The sequence below is a fragment of the Ailuropoda melanoleuca genome, chromosome 2 (assembly GCF_002007445.2).
Source record: "Ailuropoda melanoleuca isolate Jingjing chromosome 2, ASM200744v2, whole genome shotgun sequence".
In the NCBI taxonomy this organism is placed as follows: Eukaryota; Metazoa; Chordata; class Mammalia; order Carnivora; family Ursidae; genus Ailuropoda; species Ailuropoda melanoleuca.
This window is the reverse complement of record NC_048219.1, coordinates 61,445,279-61,468,709: the sequence shown is the minus strand read 5'-3', so window position 1 is coordinate 61,468,709 and position 23,431 is coordinate 61,445,279. Positions and strand designations below refer to the sequence as shown.

The window sequence follows — 23,431 nt, the reverse complement described above, 5'->3', positions numbered from 1 at the left end:
CTCTGTCAAATAAATAATTAAAAATCTAAAGAAAGAAAGAAAGATGATTATATACCTAGAAAATCCAAAAGACTCCATAGACACACTGTTAGAATTAATACATAAATTTAGAAATATCACTGGATACAGAGTAAATGTAACAAAACTACAATAGCACTAAAAAGAATAGACTATTTAAGAATACATTAATAAAATTAGTGCAAGATGTGAACACAGGAAACTACAAAACACCACTGAGAGAAATTAAAAAAGACCTAAATAAATGGAAAGATATCCTATGTCCATGGATTGGAAGTCTTAATATTTTTAAGGTGGCAACATTTTCCAAATCAATTCACAGACTCAGTGCAATCTCTTTCAAAATCTTAGCTCTGCTTTTGACAGAAATTCACAAGCTGATTTTAAAATTCATATGGGAGGAGGGAGGCAAGATGATGGAGGAGTAGGGGACCTTGTTTCATCTGGTCCCTTGAATTTAGCTAGGTAACTGTCATACCATTCTGAACACCTATGAACTCAACCTGAGATGTAAGAAAAGAATTGCTGGAATTCTACAAATAGAAGAGCCACCCCTTTTTGCAGGGTAAGAGGTGCAGAGAAGTAAATCTGAAGGGAGTATCAGAAGATAAATGGCGGGGGAGGGGGGGAGCCAGCTATAGGAAAGTGATGTAGCCCCAGTGTGCAAAATCAGAACCTTTAGAAGTCTGCCCCAGTGAGAGACGTCCCTGCCTGATAGGTGCTCAGGTGGCAAAGTGGGGCAGGATTCTAAGTGGGACAGTGTGGTCTCAGGATCCTCAGGGTCACAGAAAGAATGGGGGCGCCTGAGCCAGCAGCATTCCCAAACATTGGAGTGGAGAAACTGGTTACAGTCAGTGAGCCCAGGAGGGGGCTCTCAGCTCTCTCTGCCATAAACCATAAACCACAGCACAAAAGGGCAGAAATGCAGCGACCCTCTGCCTTCCCCTGGGCGGATCAGTGCAGGTGTGCACCGCAGGAGTCTACAGAGTTTAGTACATACAAAAGTGCAAGACTGCTTATCCCTGAGAGTTTACTGAAGAGTGGGAGCTGCGATCTTTCAGCTCTGGGGCTGGAGATCAGGGCCCAGCCACTGTTATTTTCATCTTCTAAAGAGGTGTAGGAAGCCTTCAGGGAACAAAAGCCACATTGAGTAACCAGAAGCAGCTTACCCTGAGCCTGGCCCCCTGGCAAGGGGCAGTGCAACTCTGCCCAGGCAAACACACCTGAGAATCAGTGCAGCAGTCTCTTCCCCCAGAAGATCAACTGGAACAACAGGCTAACACCAAGTTTACAGAGCACGAAGGACTGCAAAACTCCAGCAGTAGTGGAAAATAGTATATAGAATTCGAGGGTTTTTTCTCATGAGTCATTTGTCTTTCAGTTTATAATTTTCTTTTTCTTTTCTTTTTTTGCTTTTCAACTAGTTTATTTTATCAGCTCTTTGTTTTTAAGTCTTTTTTTAACTTTCATTTTTATATTTACATATTATAGGTATATTCTTCATTTTTTGCTTCCTTTCACTGTGTTCAATTTTATTTGTGTATATATATCAGTTTTGCTTTCTTTATAATTTTGGGATTTAGTGTCTTCTAACATACCAGACCAAAATACACCCAGGACCAAATGGATCACCCTGTTTTGATCACCTGGGAAATTAAATTCTCTCTCCTCCCTTTTTAGTATTTTCTTTTCTTTTTTGGTTTCTGAACTCTTTGGTTTTATCTAGTGTATATTTTGCTTTGGTTGTGTTTGATATTTTTGATTTCGTTCTCTCATTCATCCATTCTTCTCTGGGCAAAATGACTAGGAGGAGGAATTTACAGCAAAAGAAAGGACCAGAGGTAATACGCTTAGCCACAGATCTAATCGATATGGATATAGGTAAAATGTCAGAGCTTGAATTCAGGATAACAATTATAAAGTTAGTAGCTGGGCTTAAAAAAAGCATAAAAGACATTAGAGAATTTCTTAGTGCAGATACAAAATCTAATCAGGCCAAAATTAAAAATGCTTTAACTGAGATGCAGTCTAAATTGTATGCTCTAATAGCTAGGGTAAATGAGGCAGAAGAGAGAGTCAGTGACTTAGAAGACAAGTTGATGGAAAGAAAAGAAGCTGAAGAAAAGAGAGAAAAACAACTAATGGACCATGATGGGAGGCTTTGAGAAATCAGTGATACCATAAAGCAAAACAATATTAGAATTATTGGGGTTCCAGAGGAAGAAGAAAGAGAGAGGGAGGGACAGAAGGTATATTTAAGCAAATCAAATAGCTGAGAACTTCTCTAATCTGAGGAAGGAAACAGGCATTCAAGTCCAGGAGGTAGAGAGGACCCCGTCAAAATCAATGAAAATAGATCAACGCCCTGACATATTTTGCAAGTGAAGCTTGCAAATTTCAGAGATAAAGAGAAAGTCCTGAAAGCAGCTCAAGACAAGAGGTTCTCAACCTACAGGGGTAGGAACATTAGGGTGGCAGGCTTATCCACAGAGACCTGGCAGGCCAGAAAGTGTTGGCATGATGTATTCAGGGTACTAAATGAGAAAAACATGCAGCTAAGAATACTTTACCAGCAAGGCTGTCATTCAGAATGGAAGGAGAGATAAAGAGCTTCCAAGACAAACAGAAACTAAAAGAATTTGTGATCACTAAACCAGTCCTGTAAGAAATATTAAAGAGGATCCTTGAAATGAAGAGGGAGCCCAAAAATAACATAGACCAGAAAGAAACAGAGACAATTTACAGAAACAGGGACTTTACAGTTAATACAATGGCACTAAATTCATATTTTTCAGTAGTTACTCTGAATGTAAATGGGCTACATGCTCCAATCAAAAGATACAGGGTATCAGATTGGATAAAAAGCAAGACCCATCCATATGCTGTCTACAAGAGACTCACTTTAGACCTAAGGACACCTCCAGACCGAAAGTGAGGGCATGAAGAACCATTTATCATGCTAATGGACATCAGAAGAAAGCTGGGGTAGCAATCCTCATATCAGACAAATCAGATATTAAACCAAAGACTGTAGTAAGGGATGAAAAGGGACACTATATCATACTTAAAGTGTCCAGCCAACAAAAAGATCTAATAATTATAAACATTTATGCTCCTGCCTTGGGAGCAGCCAATTATATAAACCAATTAATAGCCAAATTAAGGAAATACATCAATAATAATACAGTAATAGTAGGGGACTTCAACATCCCACTCACAGCACTGGACAGATCATCTAAGCAGAAGATCAACAAGGAAACAGGGCTTTGAAAGACACACTGGATGGGGCGCCTGGGTGGCACAGCGGTTAAGTGTCTGCCTTCGGCTCAGGGCGTGATCCCGGCATTGTGGGATCGAGCCCCACATCAGGCTCTTCTGCTATGAGCCTGCTTCTTCCTCTCCCACTCCCCCTGCTTGTGCTCCCTCTCTCGCTGGCTGTCTCTATCTCTGTCAAATAAATAAATAAAATCTTTAAAAAAAAAAAAAAAAAGAAAGACACACTGGACCAGATGGACTTCACAGATATATACAGAGCATTCCATCTTAAAACAACAGAATACACATTCTTCTTGAGCACACATGAAACATTCTCCAGAATAGATCACACACTGGGTCACAAATCAGGTCTCAAACTGGTACCAAAAGATTGGGATCATTCCCTGCATATTTTCAGACCACAGTGCTTTGAAACTTGAACTCAATCACAAGAGGAAATTTGGCAGGAATTCAGACATTTGGAGGTTAAAAGAGCATCCTACTAAAGAATGAATTGGTCATCCAGGAAATTAGAGAATTTAAAAAATTCATGCAAACAAGTGAAAATGAAAACACAACCTTTCAAAACCTTTGGGATACAGCAAAGGCAGTCCTAAGAGGGAAGTACATAACAATACAAGCCTTTCTCAAAAAATTAGAAAAGCCTCAAACACATAAGCTAACCTTACACCTAAAGGAGCTGGAGAAAGAACAGCAAATAAAACCTAAACCAGGCAGAAGAAAAATAATAGATTAGAGTAGAAATCAATGAAATAGAAACCAAAAGAACAGTAGAACAGATCAATGAAACTAGAAGCTGGCTCTTTGAAAGAATTAATAAGATCGAAAAACCCCTAGCCAGACTTATCAAAAAGAAAAGAGAAAGGACCCAAATTAATAAAATCATGAATGAAAGAGGAGAGATCATGACCAACACCAAGGAAATACAATTTTAAGAACATATTACGAGCAACTATATGCCAACAAATTAGGCAATCTGGGAGAAATAGATGCATTCCTGAAATTTATAAACTACCAAAATTGAAACAGGAAGAAATAGAAAACCTGAACAGACCCATAACCAGCAAGGAAATTGAAGCAGTAATCAAAAATCTCCCAACAAACAAAAGTCCAGGGCCAGATGGCTTCTGAGGGGATTTCTACCAAACATTTAAAGAAGAACTACTACCTATTCTTCTGAAGCTGTTTCAAAAAAATAGAAAGGGATGGAAAACTTCCAAACTTGTTCTATGAGACCTCTGTTACCTTTTTTTTTTTTTTTTTAGGCCAGCATTACCTTGATCCCAAAACCAGAAAAAGAGCCCACCAAAAAGAATTATATACCAACATCCCTGATGAACGTGGATGCAGAAATTCTCACCAAGATACTAGCCGTTAGGATCCAATAGTATATTAAAAGAATTATTCATCATGACCAAGTGGGATTTATTTCTGCGCTGCTAGGATGTTTCAACATTCACAAATCAATCAGCATGATACAGCACATTAATAAAAGAAAGGACAAGAACCATATGATCTTCTCAATTGATGCAGAAAAAAACATTTGATGAATACAATATCCTTTCTTGATTAAAATTCTCCACAGTGTAGGGATAGAGTGAACATACTTCAATATCATAAAAGCCGCATACAAAAAGCCCGCAACAATTAACATTCTCAATGGGGAAAAACTGAGAGCTTTTCCCCTAAAGTCAGGAACACGACAGGGATGCCCACTCTCACCATTGTTGTTCAACATATAGTACTAGCCTCAGCAATCAGATAACAAAAAGAAATAAAAGGCATTCAAACTGGCAAAAAAAGAAGTGAAATTCTCACTCTTTACAAATGACATGATACTTCATGTGGAAAACTCAAAAGACTCCACCCCAAAATTGCTAGAACTCATATAGGGATTCAGCAACATGGCAGGATATAAAATCAATGTACAGAAATCAGTTGCATTTCTATGCACTAGCAATGAAACAGAAGAAAAAGAAATTAAGGAATTGATCCCATTTACAATTGCACCAAGAACTATAAGATACCTAGGAATAAACCTAATCAAAGAGGTAAAGGACCTGTACTCTAAAAATTGGAAAACACTTATGAAAGAAATTGAGAGAGACAAAAAGAAATGAAAAAATATTCCATGTGCATGAATTGGAAGACCAAATATTGCGAAAATGTCTATGCTACCTAGAGCAATCTATACATTCAGAGCAATCCCTATCAAAACACCATCAACTTTTTTCACAGAGCTGGAACAAATCCTAAAATTTGTATGGAACCAGAAAAGACTCCAAATAGCCAGGGGAATGTTGAAAAAGAAAAGCAAAGCTGGTGGCATCACAATGCCAGACTTCAAGCTCTATTACAAAGCTGTAATCATCAAGATAGTATGGTACTGGCACAAACACAGACACATAGATAATGGAACAGAATAGAGAACCCAGAAATGGACCCTCAACTCTATGGTCAACTAATCTTTGACAAAGCAGGAAAGAATATCCAATGGAAAAAGGACAGTCTCTTTAATAAATGGTGTTGGGAAAATTGGACAGCCACATGCAAAGGAATAAAACTGGACCATTTTCTTGCACTATACACAAAGATAAATTCAAAATGGATGAAGACCTAAATGTGAGACAGGAATCCATCAAGATCCTAGAGGAGAACACAGGCAGCAATCTCTTCAACCTCAGCCACAGCAACTCCTTGCTAGACATGTCTCCAAAGGCAAGGGAAACAAAACCAAAAACGAACTATTGGGACTTCATCAAGATAAAAAGCTTCTGCACAGCAAAGGAAACAGTCAACAAAACTAAAGGGAAACCTATGAAATGGGAGAAGATATTTGCAAATGACATATCACATAAAGGACTAGTATCCAAGATCTATAAAGAACTTATCAAACTCAACGCCCAAAAACCAAATAATCCAGTTGAGAAATGGGCAGAAGACATGAACAGATATATCTCCAAAGAAGACATACAAATGGCCAACAGACACATGAAAAAATGCTCCACATCTCTTGGCATCAGGGAAATACAAATCAAAACCACAATGAGAAACCACCTCACACTGGTCAGAATGGTTAGAATTAACAAGACAGGGAAGAACAAATTTTGGTGAGGGTGCATAGAAAAGGAAACCATTCTCTTACACTGTTGGTGGGAATGCAAGCTGGTACAACCACTGTGGAAAAGAGTATGGAGTTTCCTCAAAAAGTTGAAAATAGAGCTACCCTACGACCCCCAAATATACAAATGTAGTGATCCAAAGGGGCACCTGCACCCCTGTGTTCATAGCAATAATGCCCACAATAGCTAAACTGTGGAAAGAACTGAGATGTCCATTGACAGATGAATGGATAAAGAAGAAGTGGTGTGTGTATGTATGTATATATATATATATATATATACACATAAACACACATACATACACACACACACAGGCATATATATATACACACACAACGGACTATTACTCAGCCATCAGAAAGGATGAATACTTACCATATACATCAACGTGGATGGAACTGGAGGGTATTATGCTGAGCAAAATAGGTCAGTCAGAGGAAGACAATTATCGTATGGTTTCACTCATATGTGGAATATAAGAAAGAATGCAGAGGATCATAGGGGAAGGGAGGGAAAACTGAGTAGGAAGTCATTAGGGAGAAAAGCCATGAGAAACTCTTAACTGTAGGAAACAAATTGAGGGTTGCTGGAGGGGAGGTGGTTGGGGGGATAGAGTAATTGGGTGATGAGCATTAAGGAGGGCACGTGGTGTGATGAGCACTGGGTGTTATAAGCAACTGATGAATTATTGAATGCTACATCTGAAACTAATGATATACTATATGTTGGCTAATTGAATATAAATAAATGAATAAATAAATAAATATTCATATGGGAATGTAAGGGATCTGAGTTAGCCAATCAGTCTTGGGGGGAAAAAAAAACGAAGATAGAGGACTCACAATTCCTGATTTCAAAGCTTACTACAAAGCCATGGTAGTCAAGGCAATGTGGTACTGGCATAATAATAGCCATATAGATCAACGGAATATATTTGAGAGTACAGAAATAAACCCATATGTTGTGGTCAATTGATTTGGGACAGAGGTGTCAAAACAATTCAATGGGGGAAAGAATAGCCTTTCAAAAAATAGGGCTGGACAACTGGATAGTCAGTTTAATTAATTATATCATAATTACTTCTTACCATATATGGTACTACTTTATACCATAAATACTTCATACCATATGTAAAAATTAACTCAAAATGGGTTAAAGACCTAAAAGTAAGAGTTAAAACTGTAATACTCTTAGAAGAAAACATGGTTTTATATCCTCATGACCTTGGATTAAGGCAATGATTTCTTAGGTATGACACCTAAAGCTCAAGAAACTAAAAAAATGATGAATTGGACTTCATCAAGATTAAAAAGTTCTGGGGGCGCCTGGGTGGCTCAGTTTGTTAAGCGTCTGCCTTTGGCTCAGGTCATGATCCTGGGATCCTAGGATCGAGTCCCACATTGGGCTCCTTGTTCAGCGGGGAGCCTGCTTCTCCCTCTGCCTGCCGCTCCCCCTACTTGTGTGCTCGCTCTCTCTGACAAATAAAGTCTTTAAAAAAAAAAAAGATTAAAAACCTTTGTGCTTCAAATAACACTATCAAAAAAGTAGAAAGACAACCCAAAGAATGAGAGAAAATATTTACAAATCACATATCTGATAAAGAACTAGTATCTGCCATATATAAAGATGTTTTACAACTCAACAATAAAAAAGCAAGGAACCAAATTCAAACTGGTCAAAGGATATGAATAGAGATTTTTGCAAGGAAGAGCTACAAATGACCAATACACACATGAAAAGTACGCTCAACATCATTAGTCAAGATGGAAATGCAAATCAAAACCATGGTGTGATACTACTTCCCACCCTCTTTAGTTAAAAAGATGGACAATAGTAAGTGTTGATGAGGATGTGGAGACATTGAAACTGTCATAGCACTGCTGTGAGAATGTGAAATTGTACAGCTGCTTTGGAAAACAGTTTGCCAGTTCCTCAAGAAGTTAAACATAGAATTACTGTGTGACCCAGCAGTTCCTTTTCTGTGTTTATATCCAAAAGAATTGAAAATATACAAAAACTAGTATGTGAATGTTTATAGCATCATCATTCATAATAGCCAAAAAAATAGAAACAACTGAAATCTTCGCCAGCTGATGGGATGGATAAGTAAAATATAGTATAACCATATAATGGAACATTCAGCCATAAAGAAGAATAAACTGCTGATACATGGATGAACCCTGAAAACATTATGCTAATGAGAGAAGTGATTCACAAGAGGTCAGATATTTAGATTCAATTTGTATGGAAAGTGTAGAATAGGCAAATTTATAGAGATAGAAAGTAGATTAGTAGTTGCAGAGGCTGGGGGTAGGAAGAAATAAGGAGTAAATACTAATAGGTATGTGATTTTTTTTTTTAAGGTGATAGTGTTCTGGAATTAGATATGGTGATGATTACACAACCTTGGGAATATACTAAAAACCTACCAAACTGCACACTTTAAAGGGGTAGATTTGATGGAATGAATTACATTTCAACTAAAAATTTTGAAAAACAATAGTACTACTATATTTCAGCAAACAAAAAAAGAGATAGAAATCATAGTTTTTAAAATGTCATTTATAGTAGCATCAGAAATCAGTTTAAGAAAGACAATTTAGAATGAGAGCTGCACGAAGATAATGTAAACTCAGAGCCATTAGCTGGCCATCCTTTACCACATGCAGAAAGGATCACAGACAGCTGGACTTTGGAAGAGAAAACCAAAGCAGAGGTACAGAGAGGTGCAAAGGTGAGAATGCCAGAGCTGAGATTCTGATGACTTCCCATTTCTTGGTTTCAGTCCCTTCTGATGCCTCGCTGAATTGCTGCTTTGGATTCTGTGACATATCTATGTTCATGTAACACATTTTCCCCACTTAACCAGCTGTTTTTGTTTAAAGTAGCTTAAATTGTTTGTTATTTAAAATTGTAATGAGAAGTTGGAATGTTTCCTGTATTCCTGCTAGCATGAGCCTTTTGTAATGGCAAAAGTTCCCTACATCTTTTGCACAGTCCTGTGAAAACAGGTAAAAGATGCTTCCTATCAGACAAATAATATTTTATTGCACACACACACACACACCCTTCACATACATATACATACAACTATCCCAGATCTTTTTTTTTTCAAATTTTTATTTAAATTCCAGTTATTTAACATACAGTGCAATATTGGTTTCAGGAGTAGAATTCAGTGATTCGTCCCTTACATACAACACTCAGTGCTCATCATAACAAGTGCCCTCCTTAATACCCATCACCCATATAGCCCACCCACCTCCCTCCATCAAACCTCAGTTCTCTATCGTTAAGAGTCTCTTATGGTTTTTTTCCCTCTCTCTTTTTTTCCCCCTTCCCATATGTTCATTTCTTTTGTTTCTTAAATTCCGCACATGAGTAAAATCATATGGTATTTGTCTTTCTCTGGCTGACTTATTTCTCTTAGCATAATACACTCTAGCTCCATCCACATCGTTCCAAATGACAAGATTTCATTCTTTTTGATGGCTGAGTGATATTCCATCGTGTACACACACACACACACACACACACACTGCATCTTCTTTATCTATTCATCAGTTGATGGACATTGGGGCACTTTCCAGATTTTGGCTATACTTGATAATGCTACTGTAAACATTGGGATGCATGTACCCCTTTGAATCTGTATTTTTCAACTATCCCAAATCTTATGAACATTCCAATTATATAATTCAGTTCTTATATGCAAATTCATATATCCCCAAATAAAGATGCACAGTTATACCTTTAAACATAACATACATATCCTATTTGCCCCTTTCTCAATAAGTAACACAATGAAGGGGGTCATAGATTTACCCTACTAAGTTTGTGACAACAAAATTTGGGCTTTTTCAAAACAATCCAAATTTCAATTTTTCTGACCTCCTGTCAGACCATGTTATAAAATGATGCAAACTGATACTCAATTTAGAGTCTATAGTTGCTAAATAATTGTTTCTAAATATGTTGCAAGTTCAACACATACTTTAGTATTATAATATCAAATTATGGGGCCATATATAAAAATAAAAATATATACATTAATTTACATAACATAACTAAAAATTATTTTCATGCTTCCTGTGTTTGAAAACATTCTTTTAGTAGTAGTTTCTCATCTATATAGTCCAATAGATAACATTTTTTTAAAATTTAAGGGAAAATATTTTTGCTATTTTAAGATATGACAATCTGGAAAATATACTTTTTTGGTTATAAAATATTTAAATTTTTTTCAGATCTGTTCTTAAAATATAAGGTTTAAGCATTTAAACTTTTGATCCTTTAAATAGACTCTCAGTAAGAAGTATGGACTTTGTTTAATTTGAAGAAAATTGATTTGACATTAGTAAATTCATTTGCATTTGCTATGCCAGTCTGAGTTGAAAATTTAATACGTTTGAAAAATGAAAGTATAAAACAAATTCCTGAGCACTGTGGAAGTGTGCAGATTTAAATACTAGTGAAAATGCAGTTTGCTTTACTTTATACTTTTTTGGTGTATAAATGCATTAAATTGCAAAACCAAGGACTCCAATTCATTAGTGTTACCTTTTTCTTGATAAATAAATAACAAAATGATTAAAAATTTGACTAAAAATTAAAAGATGCTCTCTCATTTAAAAAGTAAAGTCACAAAGTGCATAAATCTGATTAACATAAATCAGGAACTGCAAAAGTCAAAGCAATATTCTTTTAGAAATATTAACCCCAGGGGTGCCTGGGTGGCTCAGTCAGTTAAGCATCCAACTCTTGATCTGGTCTCTGGTTGTGATCTTGGGGTTGTGGTATCGAGCCCTAGAGTCGGTCTCCCCACCTCAGCAGGGAGCCTGCCGGAGATTCTCACTTTGCCTCTCCCTCTCCCCTCCCTCTAAAATAAAGAAATAAATCTTAAAAAAAAAAAGGAATATTAACTCCAGTAGCTTATGCAGAGACCAATTATTTAAATTTATAATTAGGACACGAGGCTGTTTCAGGGATTATGTGCCTAATGTTATCAATTTTTCTTAGATTTTTTTTTAAAGCAGCTAACTCTTGCCCCACCAGCCATTATGGACCCTGTTAAAGTAATCTTAAATGTTTTCCCTAAGTACAATTCTAGTTGACATTAATAAATTTATTTTACTTTAAATACTTAGAATTGGGGGCTTTAAAAACATGCAAATCTATACATGACAAAGCTATGAAAATATACGCATTTCAGATTATTATAGTGATGGGAATATGAGATCTATTAACTTTAAATTATACCCAAGAGTACAGCTTAGGTCAGTTTTCTTTGAGAACTTAATTTTTCCAATTATCAATCTCTGTAAGCTTACATTTGTTAATAAGACAAATTCAGACAGGTCTCAGGATATGAGAAGTGCAGTGGGGATGGGGGAGCACTTTTAAGTACAATTTCTAACAGAAATAAAAAGTTTTTGTCACTTAGGTAATTAATATCCATATGCTAATATTCTATAAGCAAACTTGTATACAGTCTTCTTTCCCAGGAAGACTTGCCAACTCTGCCTTGAAATTTGTGGGAGTCTCCAGAATCTCTGAAATTTGACTTCCAGATGGTAGGTAGTTTTCAACCACTGGGAATAAATGTGTGTAGTTATTGTACACCATCTTGTGGTGATGTTTAGAAATGCATCTATTAGGAGTTCTTGGATTAAGCAACAAAGCAATTCCTTATCCCTTACTGCAAAACGACAACCCACAAGGCGTTTCCTTCTCGTCTTCCCATCCCCAAATCCTTTGATTTCTTCCCTAAATAAATTAAATGCAGTATCTGGGGGAGAATTAAGGTAGCTAGTATAACTAGGGAGGCAGGGTGGTTGAGAGATCAGGCTCTGGAATTAGACTACCTTAGTTAGAATCTCAGATTTGCTATTTCTTATCTGGATAGCCTGGATTCTCTGGAATTAGACAAAGAGACAGAAAATATAAGAGATAAAGGGAAATCTAGGAGTCTGATGGACTAATAAATGTTCCAGAGAGAGAGAACAAACAAATCAGAAGAAATAATTTAAGAAAATTTTCTATACTTGGAGATATAGATCTACACATCAAAAAGGCTTACTCAGTGCTAGTTAGGATGAATGAAAGAATATCTATAAAGGAAAATAATTGCAACATTTCAGAACATCATGGGTAAAGAGAAAATCATAAATGCTTCCAAGGAACAAGAATTGAAATTTTGTTAATCTTTATCGGCAGCACTGGATGGTAGAAGACGACAGACTTAAAAGTCCAGGGGAAAATTATTTTCAACCGTGTGTTCTATACCCAGCCATTAAGTGTGAACGTAATCTTAATACATTCGAGGATTTAGAAAGTTGAACTCACACACGTCTTTTCTGAGGCAGTTGCTTGAGGATGAGCACCATATAACAAAGCAGTTACAGAACCAAGAAAGAAAAAGTCAAAGAATCCAAGGATAGTGGATTCACTCAAGAAGCTTAATGAAAGGAAGTTCAGGATGACAACTGTAGGACAGGCCTACATTACGTTAGCAGGAGGATGGAGGGCTTAAAAAAGGGGGTCTCTATGAGGGGGGAATAAATAGTTGGTGTCTCCATGTATAGATTTTTGTCTCTGAAATATCGAATACACTTAAAGAAATTTAAGATAGATATTGCTAGACTAAAAGAAAGGCAGTAAAACTTCAGGGAAAACAGTATAGCTGCTCAAGAAAGTAAAGCACTTCACTTGATTCAGTATTAAAGATACTTTTACTTTCTGTATAGCTCTTAAATCAGCCCAGTCTCTGACTCTACTACTATCATCACTCTAGATTGAGTTACCATCATTTTTTTGCCTAGACTTCTATGGTAGCCTTTTTTCAAAATGCAAATTTAATTATGTTCCTTCCTTGATTAAATCACTGTAGTGTCTCCCCCTAGGTCTTAGAATAAAAGATACAAAGCATTAACATCCCTACTAGGTTCCATACTGTCACGTGGTCAGTCAGTTCCTAAGCAGCAGTGGGATGGCAGCTGCTAGGTAGTCTTGCCTCACCTCCATAGGACTGGCTGGTAAGGACACAAGAGACCTAACCTAAATGGATCTAGACAGTTTATTACTTACGTAGACAGCAAAACAAGATCAGCATGTTATCCGTTGCTGGCATTACTAATCCCACAGGATAACACTGATCGGTTGCTGGCATTACTAATCCCACAGGATAGCACAAATGGTGGGTTGCTTTGTTTTTGAGGCATCAGCTATAGGCTGCAATTAAGTGGTTTTATAGCCTGCATCTGTACCTTGGAAGAGGCAAAGTGGAAAGTCCAGTGCCTTACTGGAACCAGAGGGAGATGAGAAACAGCTTCATGGCAGTCTCATGTGAGATAGGGATCCTCTTGCAAGCTAAGGAGGCAGATGAGAAATGGCTTTTAGCACCTCCTCACAAGACTGCCCATCTTGATCTGTCCCAAAGAGGATCAGAGGGCATTCGGTAAATAGTTAAATCTTGGATATGGCCTATATAGAGACATGGAATTGTCAAGGTACCATGGTAGAGCCATTCTCCTACAAATATAGCCTGACCTTTCTCCACTAATCTCATCCTGTGTGCTCTCTCTTACTTGCTGAGCATCAGCCACACTGACCTCCTTTCAATTTCTTGAATATGCCGTGCTTTCCCTTGTCATAGAGCTTTTGCATATGCCATCCTTTCTGCCTGAGGTACTCTTTCTCCTGCCTCTTTGCCTTCTTAATTCCCGTTCTTTCTTTAGTCCTGAACTCAGTTGTTGCTTCCTAGGGAAGCCTTCCAGGACATTCCTGACTAGGACAGTGCCTCCAATTATCATATAGCATTGTGCTCCTCTCCTTCGTAGCACTCTAAACAATTTTAATTTTATAGTTACTTGTATAATCCTTAAGTAACAATAGTAAAGATAATACATGCTCTAATATATTAGTTTATCACTTCATTTAAAAATGCTTTCACATACTTAATTTCATTTTATCTTTTCATCTCTGTGAGGTGAACAAAACAGGTGTTATTTTTAATCTTTTTTTTATAGATAAGAGCCCATATTAAAACTCATGTTTTCTTACTTTAGTTTAAGATGCTCTGTACTTCACCATGTATTCTCATGTGAATATATAAGGCAGCATGCAGTTGAGTAAAGGAACAAAGAAAATGCCATAGGGGCTCAAAGGAGAGAGAAATCACTTCAGATGGGGTGATAAGGATAGATCTCCATGATAGAGGTACCATTTAAGTTGCCCTTGAAAGTTGATAAGCTTCTAATAGACAAAGAATTGAGTGGCTTCTAAGACAAGAGGTAATATCAAAGGTACAATCTTGGACAGTCAAGACTATTTGAATAATGGCAAGCAAATGTGTTTTGATGGATTAGGGTTAACATGGGTACCAGAAAGGGAGGCTAGAATTACATTGTGGAGGACATTAAATATGGAATTAATTTGCTGGCACAGGAAGTAAATAACATTTCTAAGTGGGCAAATGACCTGACCAGAGTTGAACTTGAGGAGGACTAATCAAACAACAGCATGTTGAATAAATTGTAGCATGGTAGGACTTGACAAGGAGACCAAGTAACTGAAAGATGAAATTTATGAACTGGAGCAAAACTTCTAACCAGTAACCCATGACATACCTTGCAAAATATAATGTTGAAACCTTTCATCTAAAGACCACTAGGAGCACACCCATATTTGAAGAAAGTTAAGTATTTTTGAACTTGCTACAGCAAAAGACCACGGCTCTGGCAGAGCTGCGGGTTATCTCAGGGGGTTGGGAGGAGCTTGCTTATAGGATTTTAGCTTGTGCTCGTGATTCTTAGCAGGGTTTAGAACAGAGGTCAATTCTAAATTGGATACTTTAAAAAAATGAAGTATTGGATATTTTGGTATATCTTAGAGATGGGAGGATTAAGGAAATAGTAGTCATTTGTGTTAGCCAGAAGAGGGGGATGTTTAGTTATTTTTGTGGTTCTTGAGTGTCCTTCCCTCAAGTTTCAGAAATAATTACACAGTAGTCTCATTTCGATCTTTACTACCGTCATAGAATGGCCTTATCTGAGTATTGTTTATATTCTGCCAAAGTTGTTTATATTCACTTGGGAACACTGTGGTTCAGCCTGTCAGCTTCCAGCTGCCAGGGTTGTTTCATTATTTTATCACTACCCAATACATTGATATGCTTGGCCCTTAAGGCATCTAGCCAGTTGCCTCATAGGGTGAGCAGCCTTATCCTTTATTACAGGTGCTATACAAATATTATTATTATTATCTAAATGTGTCATGTCTTGAAAAGAGTTGACTGAGCAACAGCACTGAAAATGAAGAGTAAAGGACCAAAAAAGGTTATAAAGGTTTTCAAGGCTCTTCACTATCTCCAACATTTCTAGTTTACTTAAAATCTATGCTCCAGCAAAAATCTACTTATTTCTATTTCTGTAGTCTATGGTTTGCTGTCTTTGAGTATTATGCCCTCTACCTGGACCATCTTCCCCTGGTCCCCTTCTCATGTCCAGATCCTGTCTGTCAGTTCAGATGTCTCTCCCTTCCCCATGTTACTAAGATCAAGAAAAAGTCTACTTAAAATATTATGAATGAAGAATAAATTTTGTATTTGGGTATTCTAGCTTGGGGGGGGTCAAACTAGAAGCAATCTCTTTTTCCTGTGAAGTCATATAGCAAATTTCTTACACCCCTAAAACACATAGTTCTAACGTTTATTAAATATGGTGTCTTAAGTACTAGAAACTATCACTGATACCATCAAAATGCTGTAATGTTTGCTTCTTTCCAGGTTCTTCTTTTTTTTTTTTTTAAAGATTTTATTTATTTATTCAACAGAGATAGAGACAGCCAGTGAGAGAGGGAACACAAGCAGGGGGAGTGGGAGAGGAAGAAGCAGGCTCATAGCAGAAGAGCCTGATGTGGGGCTCGATCCCATAACGCCGGGATCACACCCTGAGCTGAAGGCAGACGCTTAACCACTGTGCCACCCAGGCACCCCCTTTCCAGGTTCTTCTTAAGTATAAGTATAAAGCAGCAGAGAAGTTTCTTATTCTTACCTCATTCAAGATAAGAGTTACTGATATTCTGTGGTGTTTGGCTCTATTTATGTCAGGGAGATGAAGAGAAGCTTATAGGTGGGTCAATGCTCCTTGTGAAGAGCTGGGACTGGGCTAATAGCCCAGAAGGAACTAGCTGTTGTCAGAAATATCATTTTAAAAATTACATATTAAATAGGCTAACATTTGAGGAAGTTGTGAAAGTCATAACCTTTTTGTGTTGTCTGACAAGGAAGTAAACTGTAGTAAAAAAAAATAGGTTTGTTTTTCTTATATTAATTTAGGAATGACTGCTTGCAAAAAACCTGGGAACCGAGAATGTAATCATCACTGTAAAAATAAACGTACATGTGGACATGACTGCTGTAAGTTCCATAAAAGAAATTTATTTCAGGTTTTAAAAATTGAGAATAGTAATGACATCCTAATTACCTATATATGATATTTATATTTTGCATTTCTAACTCAAATAATTTTCTTTCTTTGTGGGTAACATGAAAAAAATTAGGTTAGAAATTATGAAGATCTACCCCTGAAACTAATCATATTATATGTTAACTGAACTGAATTTAAATTAAAAATTTTTTTAAATTATGAAGAAATTTGGCTTTACATGAACACTACCTAAAGTTTAACCTAAAGATTTGAAAACTTCTTTTCATAGGTAAAACTGGAGTTGCACAAAAGTCAGAAATTAAAGAGCCAACAATCTCTTCATATTTATCCGATTTAAGAAGCAGGAATGCTGTTTCATCACTTCCTCCAGTTAAACGTCTCAAGGTTAGTTTTAATAACATTTAGCCCTTGTTCTGTAATTTAATGTATGTGAATGTTCTTTTATTCTGTGTATCAGTTAGGTAGGTATCTGAAGTGTACTTTAGTTACTTGAAGGCTTGCCTAGGAGTATGGCCATTTTTCAAAATATTGTTTCTAAAGGAAAAGATATTGTAGTTCTTTTTTTCTTTAAATATTTTATTTATTTATTTGAGAGAGAGAAATAGCGAGAGAGAGAGCACAAGCAGGGGGAGGGGCAGTGGGAGAGGGAGAAGCAGACTCCCTGCTGAGCAGGGAGCCCTACATGGGGCTCAGTCCCAGGACCCTGGAATCACAACCGAGCTGAAGGCAGCCACTTTACCGACTGAGCTACCCAGGTGCCCCAAGATATTGTTAGTTCTTAATTAATCTGTAAATCTACTTTTGGGACATAGTTCTATAGCCCCTTATTAGCCTTTTTTTTTTTTTTAAACCAAAGAATAAGGAAATGGAGAAGGATATGTAGTTTGGCTTGGTTCAGCAATTAAAACTAGAAATGCTTGCTCTTTCCTGGTTCTGTCTGTGCTGGAGTGGTATGGAATGTCTGAGGTTGATTTTGATTCATGTACCTAGACAAGTGCTGAGCAAGAGCCTCCTTTCCAAGTCATGAAAGAAAGAATGACTGTTCCTACTGGTTGATGGGCTGGTCACTAACAGACTTATTCTAAGCCTACGTCATCATACCAGGGCAAAATAATTGATCAGGCCATGGAAAAGAGGCAAAAAAATAGCAAAGTGTCTGCTTCTTTTCTAGGACTTTAGTAAGAAAGAAGATTTTAAGTCATGAGGCTAAAACAAAGGGAATACTGGGAAACGGAGAGGCATGAAGTTTGAAACAGCTACCACCTTCTCTGAGATTGTAATTTTTTAGTAGCCCAAGTTTTTCCTTTCTCCCCCCTTCCTTCCTTTCTTTCATCCTTCCTTCCTCCTTTCCTTCTCCATTCCGTATTATTCCCTCTTTCCTTCCATATTCATTTTTAAGTTTATTTAATTGGGGTGCCTGGGTGGCTTAATCAGTTAAGTGTCCAACTCTTGATTTTGGCTAAAGTCATGATCTCAGGGTTGTGATATGGAGTCCCGTGTCAGGCTTCACGCTGGGTGTGGAGGCTGCTTAAGATTTTCTCTCTCCCTTGCCCTGTGTTCCTTCCCTCCCTTTCTCTCTCTCTCCTACTTTTCCCTTTTTAAAAGATTTTATTTATTTATTTGAGAGAGAGAGAGCACAAGCAGGGGGAGCGGCAGGCAGAGGGAGAGGGAGAAGCAGGTTACCCGTGGAGCAGGGAGCTGGATGTGGGGCTCAATCCCAGAACCCTGGGATCATGACCTGAGCCAAAGGCAGATACCCAACTGACTGAGCCATCCAGGTGCCCCTCCCCCATCTCTTAAAAAAAGAATGTTATTACTTTTATTAATCTGTACACCCAATGTAGGGCTCAAACCCACAACCCTGAGATCAAAAGTCTCACAGTCTTCCAACTGAGCCAGCCGAGTGTCCCCCTTCCATATTCATTGAGCACCAACAATATGCTAAGTACTGTGATAAGTGCTAAGATACAGCAGTGAATAAGACAGTTTTAGTCCCAATCCTCATAGAGCTTATAGTTGGGTAAAGATACAATAATTAAATAGGTTTTTTTCAATGTATTGTGATAGAGGATTCTGTGATGGAGTTGTAAGATAACTTGAACTTGGATAGAAAAGTCCACATTTGATAGGCCAGGAAAGGATTCCAAATAAACATGATTGAGACTTGAAGGATATCTAGGCATAACCCAGGTATGGAGAGGTAGGCACCAGAGTGGTGGTAGAGAGGGATAGAAAAGTATTCCAGACATAGAAAATATGAAGTGGTCCAGAGCTGAGAAAGAAAGACATCTTTTAAAACACTGAAGTTATATAATGTGTCTGGAGTTTAATCACAAGTAAGGGAGTAGAGAGAGATGAGGCTGAAGAGTTTAGTAAGAGCTAGATAATGAAGGGCTTTTTGCTATTTTAAGGATTTGGACTTTATCCTGAAAGTATTGGGAAGCCACTGAAGGGCTTTAATCAGTGACATGATCAGAATTGCATTTTCTAAAGTTCACTCTGGATGCAATGTAGAGAATGGATTAGAGGATGATAGAAAAGGAACATAAGGACTCATTAGGTGGTTTTTGCAATAATCCAGGCAAGATGATGGTCTAGTTTAATGTAGTAGCAGTAGCAGTAGAAAGAAGTGGCTAGGTTTAAGACATTTTAGAGATAGAATCAACTACCCTGGTACTTAGTTGCTATGAAGGGTGAAGTAAAAGAGTAAAGATGATGACTAGCTTTCTGGATTGAGCAACTAGGAAAAAAGTGAGGCCTCACTAGGGTGGAAACTCTAGTGAGTTTAGGTGGTTTTTGCAATAATCCAGGCAAGATGATGGTCTAGTTTAATGTAGTAGCAGTAGCAGTAGAAAGAAGTGGCTAGGTTTAAGACATTTTTCAGAGATAGAATCAACTACCCTGGTACTTAGTTTGCTATGAAGGGTGAAGTAAAAGAGTAAAGATGATGACTAGCTTTCTGGATTGAGCAACTAGGAAAAAAGTGAGGCCTCACTAGGGTGGAAACTCCAAAGGAAAACCAAGTTCAGAGAAGTAAATACACAATAAATTCAATCTGGGAAATATTGAATTTAGAAGCCTGCAAGGTATCTAGGTAAAGATGTTCTACAGACAGTTGGATTAACTCTGGAAATCAGGAAAAGGAGCTGAAATAGAAATATAGATTTGAGAGTCATTCACTTGTAGATGATAATTGAAGCCATTGGAAGTAAATGAGATCTTTGAAAATGTGTAGAGGGAGAAGAGAAGAAGGCCTAGTAAAGAACCATGAAGAATATCAACATTTAGGAAGTGCCTGAGAAGGAGATTTGATTTGAGAACTCGCCTGAGTTTCTCGTAATCCATTGGTTTGGGGACTTTATGTACCAGCAGGAATTTTGCTGTTTGGCTCATTTGTTAAAAAGTATTGCTGTGAAATTGACAGTTGAACTTTTTTTTCATTAATAGATGCAAATGAATAAATCTCAAAGTGTGGACCTTAAAGAATTTGGTTTTACTCCAAAGCCTTCTCTTCCCAGTATATCAAGGTACAAATATAATGGTAATATCCAAGGTAGAATAGTCATCATAAACTCTTTGCTCCTCCAAATAATCATTTATTCAGAGAAAGATGAGCACTGGCTACATTCAAATCATAGTAATCATTTAGTTCCATAATGAAGTAATGACATCATAAGAGTCTGGTTATCTAAATTTATTCTATAACTCTACAGTTATAGAATACTTTAACATTCATTGAATCATCTCATTCCTGGGAAACTACGCATCCTATATGTCATGCCCTCAGGCCTTCTCTGCCTTCTAAATTTAACAGGTGACAAAAGTATACTTCAAAAAGAAAAATCATGTTGCAGTGTAAAGTTTAATCTTTTCCATTTAGGGGCCCACTCTGTATTAATAACACTTCATATTTATAAAATAATTTACATTTAAAAAACTGCACATTTGTGTATTATCTCTTTTGACCTTAACCACAGCCTGGCTCATAAAATGAGGTTTTTCTATCCCATTTTATAGATAAAATAACCAAAGCTCATATTCCTAGTTATTAAACAGAAGGCCCTAGATGATAACTCAGCATTCTTTTCCTATATCATGATGCCTAGAAGGCAATAGTATATGTCATTTCCCTTCCAGATAAAGGTATTCTATATGCAGGGATGACATTTAATATACTTAACAAACAGTACAGAACAGCCACTGACCAATCAGAACAGATGCCAACACTACTTCGAGAGATCCTAGCTTTTGTTATCTAATTGAAAGTAGCATTAGCAATAGATTTTAAGGCTATACACAGATAGCAGATATCTACATATTTGGGTCATGTAAAGATGATTAAGTGTCTTGCTTCCAATAAACACCTATTTTTTACCCTTTACTACCCAGGCTAATGCGGTTTGTCATAGAAGTGTTGAGAAGATGAACCATTTCTTTTTTATTTATATGACTAAGCGGTTTTCAAATTCAGATTAATTTTAATATTTGACATTTTATGGTTTTATTTATCTTTATAAAGATCAGAGTGCTTAAACATACCTGAATTGTCTATAATGGAGCAGAGGGATCAGCATGAAATCTGTGCAGAAGTTCAACAAGAACCATCAGAATATCAAAACAAAGGTGAATTACCATTGATACTGCCTTGAAAGAGAAATGGTTTATGATTACTTCAGAATAACAATGTGATTGAAAAACCAACATCTGAAATGACTATGATTATTAACCTGCAACATTTTTCTCTTGGGTTATTAGACCAATTTCAAATTTTTAGGTCTGTTATTTCAGATGGACTTGCTATGTTTGTCATAGATTTTTTTTTAAAGTCTCTTCCCTACATTGTGTTGACTATTTTTATTTAAAGATAGTATGAGGAAAAGCTGACAAAATAAGGGATCTCAAGATACACAAAGTATTAAAATGCTGAACTGTTACTTTTACATGTCTTAAAAATTATTTAAAATAATTTTATGTTTGTAAACTTAGTCCAGTTATACAAAAGAGCTGTGTGATCTTGAAAAAATTATTTAACTTCTTTAGGTCTTAGTCTTATCTTTAAAATTAGGGGATTAAATTAGGTGACCTTTAATACCTCTCCACTTTCTAAACCTATGATTCTTATAATTTCTCTGATCATATGAGAATATAATCTAATTTGTGTTATATAGTTTATATGTAATCTAGATTTGCTTTTTATCTGTGTCAATCATTAAATTAATGAGATAAAGCATATAATTCTTCAACACTGGGACCAGTTCATCATTACTCTGGATTCTGTTATTAATAGCATCATTTGTATGGGTCATGCCATTAATAGCCTGTCTGTTAAAATGTGTAAGAAATAATCCTGGCCATAGAATTGTTTGTTTCTGTTGCTGTATGTAGAAATTATAAACTTGGGATTTCCTACAAATAATGTCATGTGTGTGGCCTTAACACCTATTGACACTCTTTCCTTCATTCTGTCACTTTATGTTTCCTCTAGCCATAATTTAAGATCTTAAGTAGGCAAGGGCTGGAGTGCCCGCCACCTCTTAGGCCCAAGTAAGAACAAGAAAAGTCCCCTAATCTCACTTAGAGTATCAGAGCATTTATCCATCTTGCTCAAAGTCTGATATTTACAATGTGAAGAGAAGTGTTAGACATAATTTTTATGTCTCTTCAACCTACAGCCCTCTAACTTACTCCTTTTTCAGCTGCTCTGTTCCCTGCCCTTCTACATACCACAGTTTATTCCTCTGCTTACTTTCATGCTGTCTTTTTTTTTTTTTTAAGATTTTAATTATTTGAGAGAGAGAAACAGAGATAGCAAGAGAGAGAGCACAAGTGGGGAGGAGAGAGAGAAGCAGGCTCCCTACTGAGCCGGGAGCCCCATGTGGGGTTCTATCCCAGGACCCTGGGATCATGACCTGAGCCGAAGGCAGATACTTAACTGACGGAGCCACCAGGCACCCCCTTTCATGCTGTCTTTGCATAGTTTTCCTACTTTTATTTCTTTCCTAGCCCCTATTCCAAATCCAGTTTATATTATGATATTAAAGTCTCATCTAGATACCTTAACCCCCAATGATAATTGTATCCCTGTTTTACTGAAAATGGGCCACATTTTTTTTTTTTTTTTTTTTTTTTTTTTTTTTTTTTGCAGATGAAGTTGTGTAGTATAGTAGTTAAATTCACAGGATCTAGAATAATCTGTTTGGGCTGCATGCCTAGCTGGCTCAGTTAGTAGAGCATGTGACTGTTGATCTTGGGGTTATGAGTTTGAGACCCATGTTGGGCTGGAAGGTTACTAATAAAAAAGAGTGCTTAGAATAATTTGTCTAGGTTCAAATTCTAGCTCTGCCATTTAGTAGTTGTGTCACCTTTTGTAATGTATCTACCCACTTTATCTCAATTCCCTCATCTGCTTATGTTTTAGGGATTTTACTATTAAATGAGATAATATACATAAAGGTCTTAACATAGTATCTGGTACTATTATTAGTAATAATTGAGTATATTCATTATATTTTTCACACATTAGTTTTTGGTGGCAAAACATACTTTATTTGTATTCAAATATTACTC

At 36.8% G+C, this 23,431-nt stretch overlaps 1 protein-coding gene across 18 annotated transcripts in view; it reads left to right on the top strand.

The window, feature by feature from the left end:
• Nucleotides 1–23,431, top strand: part of HFM1 (helicase for meiosis 1) — a 103,152-nt gene that overhangs the window by 66,969 nt on the left and 12,752 nt on the right. For 17 of the 18 annotated variants that reach the window (XM_034653882.1, XM_034653874.1, XM_019806885.2 and 14 more), the window contains 4 exons: nt 16,753–16,833; nt 17,133–17,248; nt 20,312–20,391; nt 21,384–21,487. In XM_034653882.1, coding sequence (XP_034509773.1) covers nt 16,753–16,833; nt 17,133–17,248; nt 20,312–20,391; nt 21,384–21,487 — 381 coding nt within the window. The remainder of the gene's footprint in view (nt 1–16,752; nt 16,834–17,132; nt 17,249–20,311; nt 20,392–21,383; nt 21,488–23,431) is intronic. The other variant, XM_034653886.1, reaches the window with a different exon arrangement.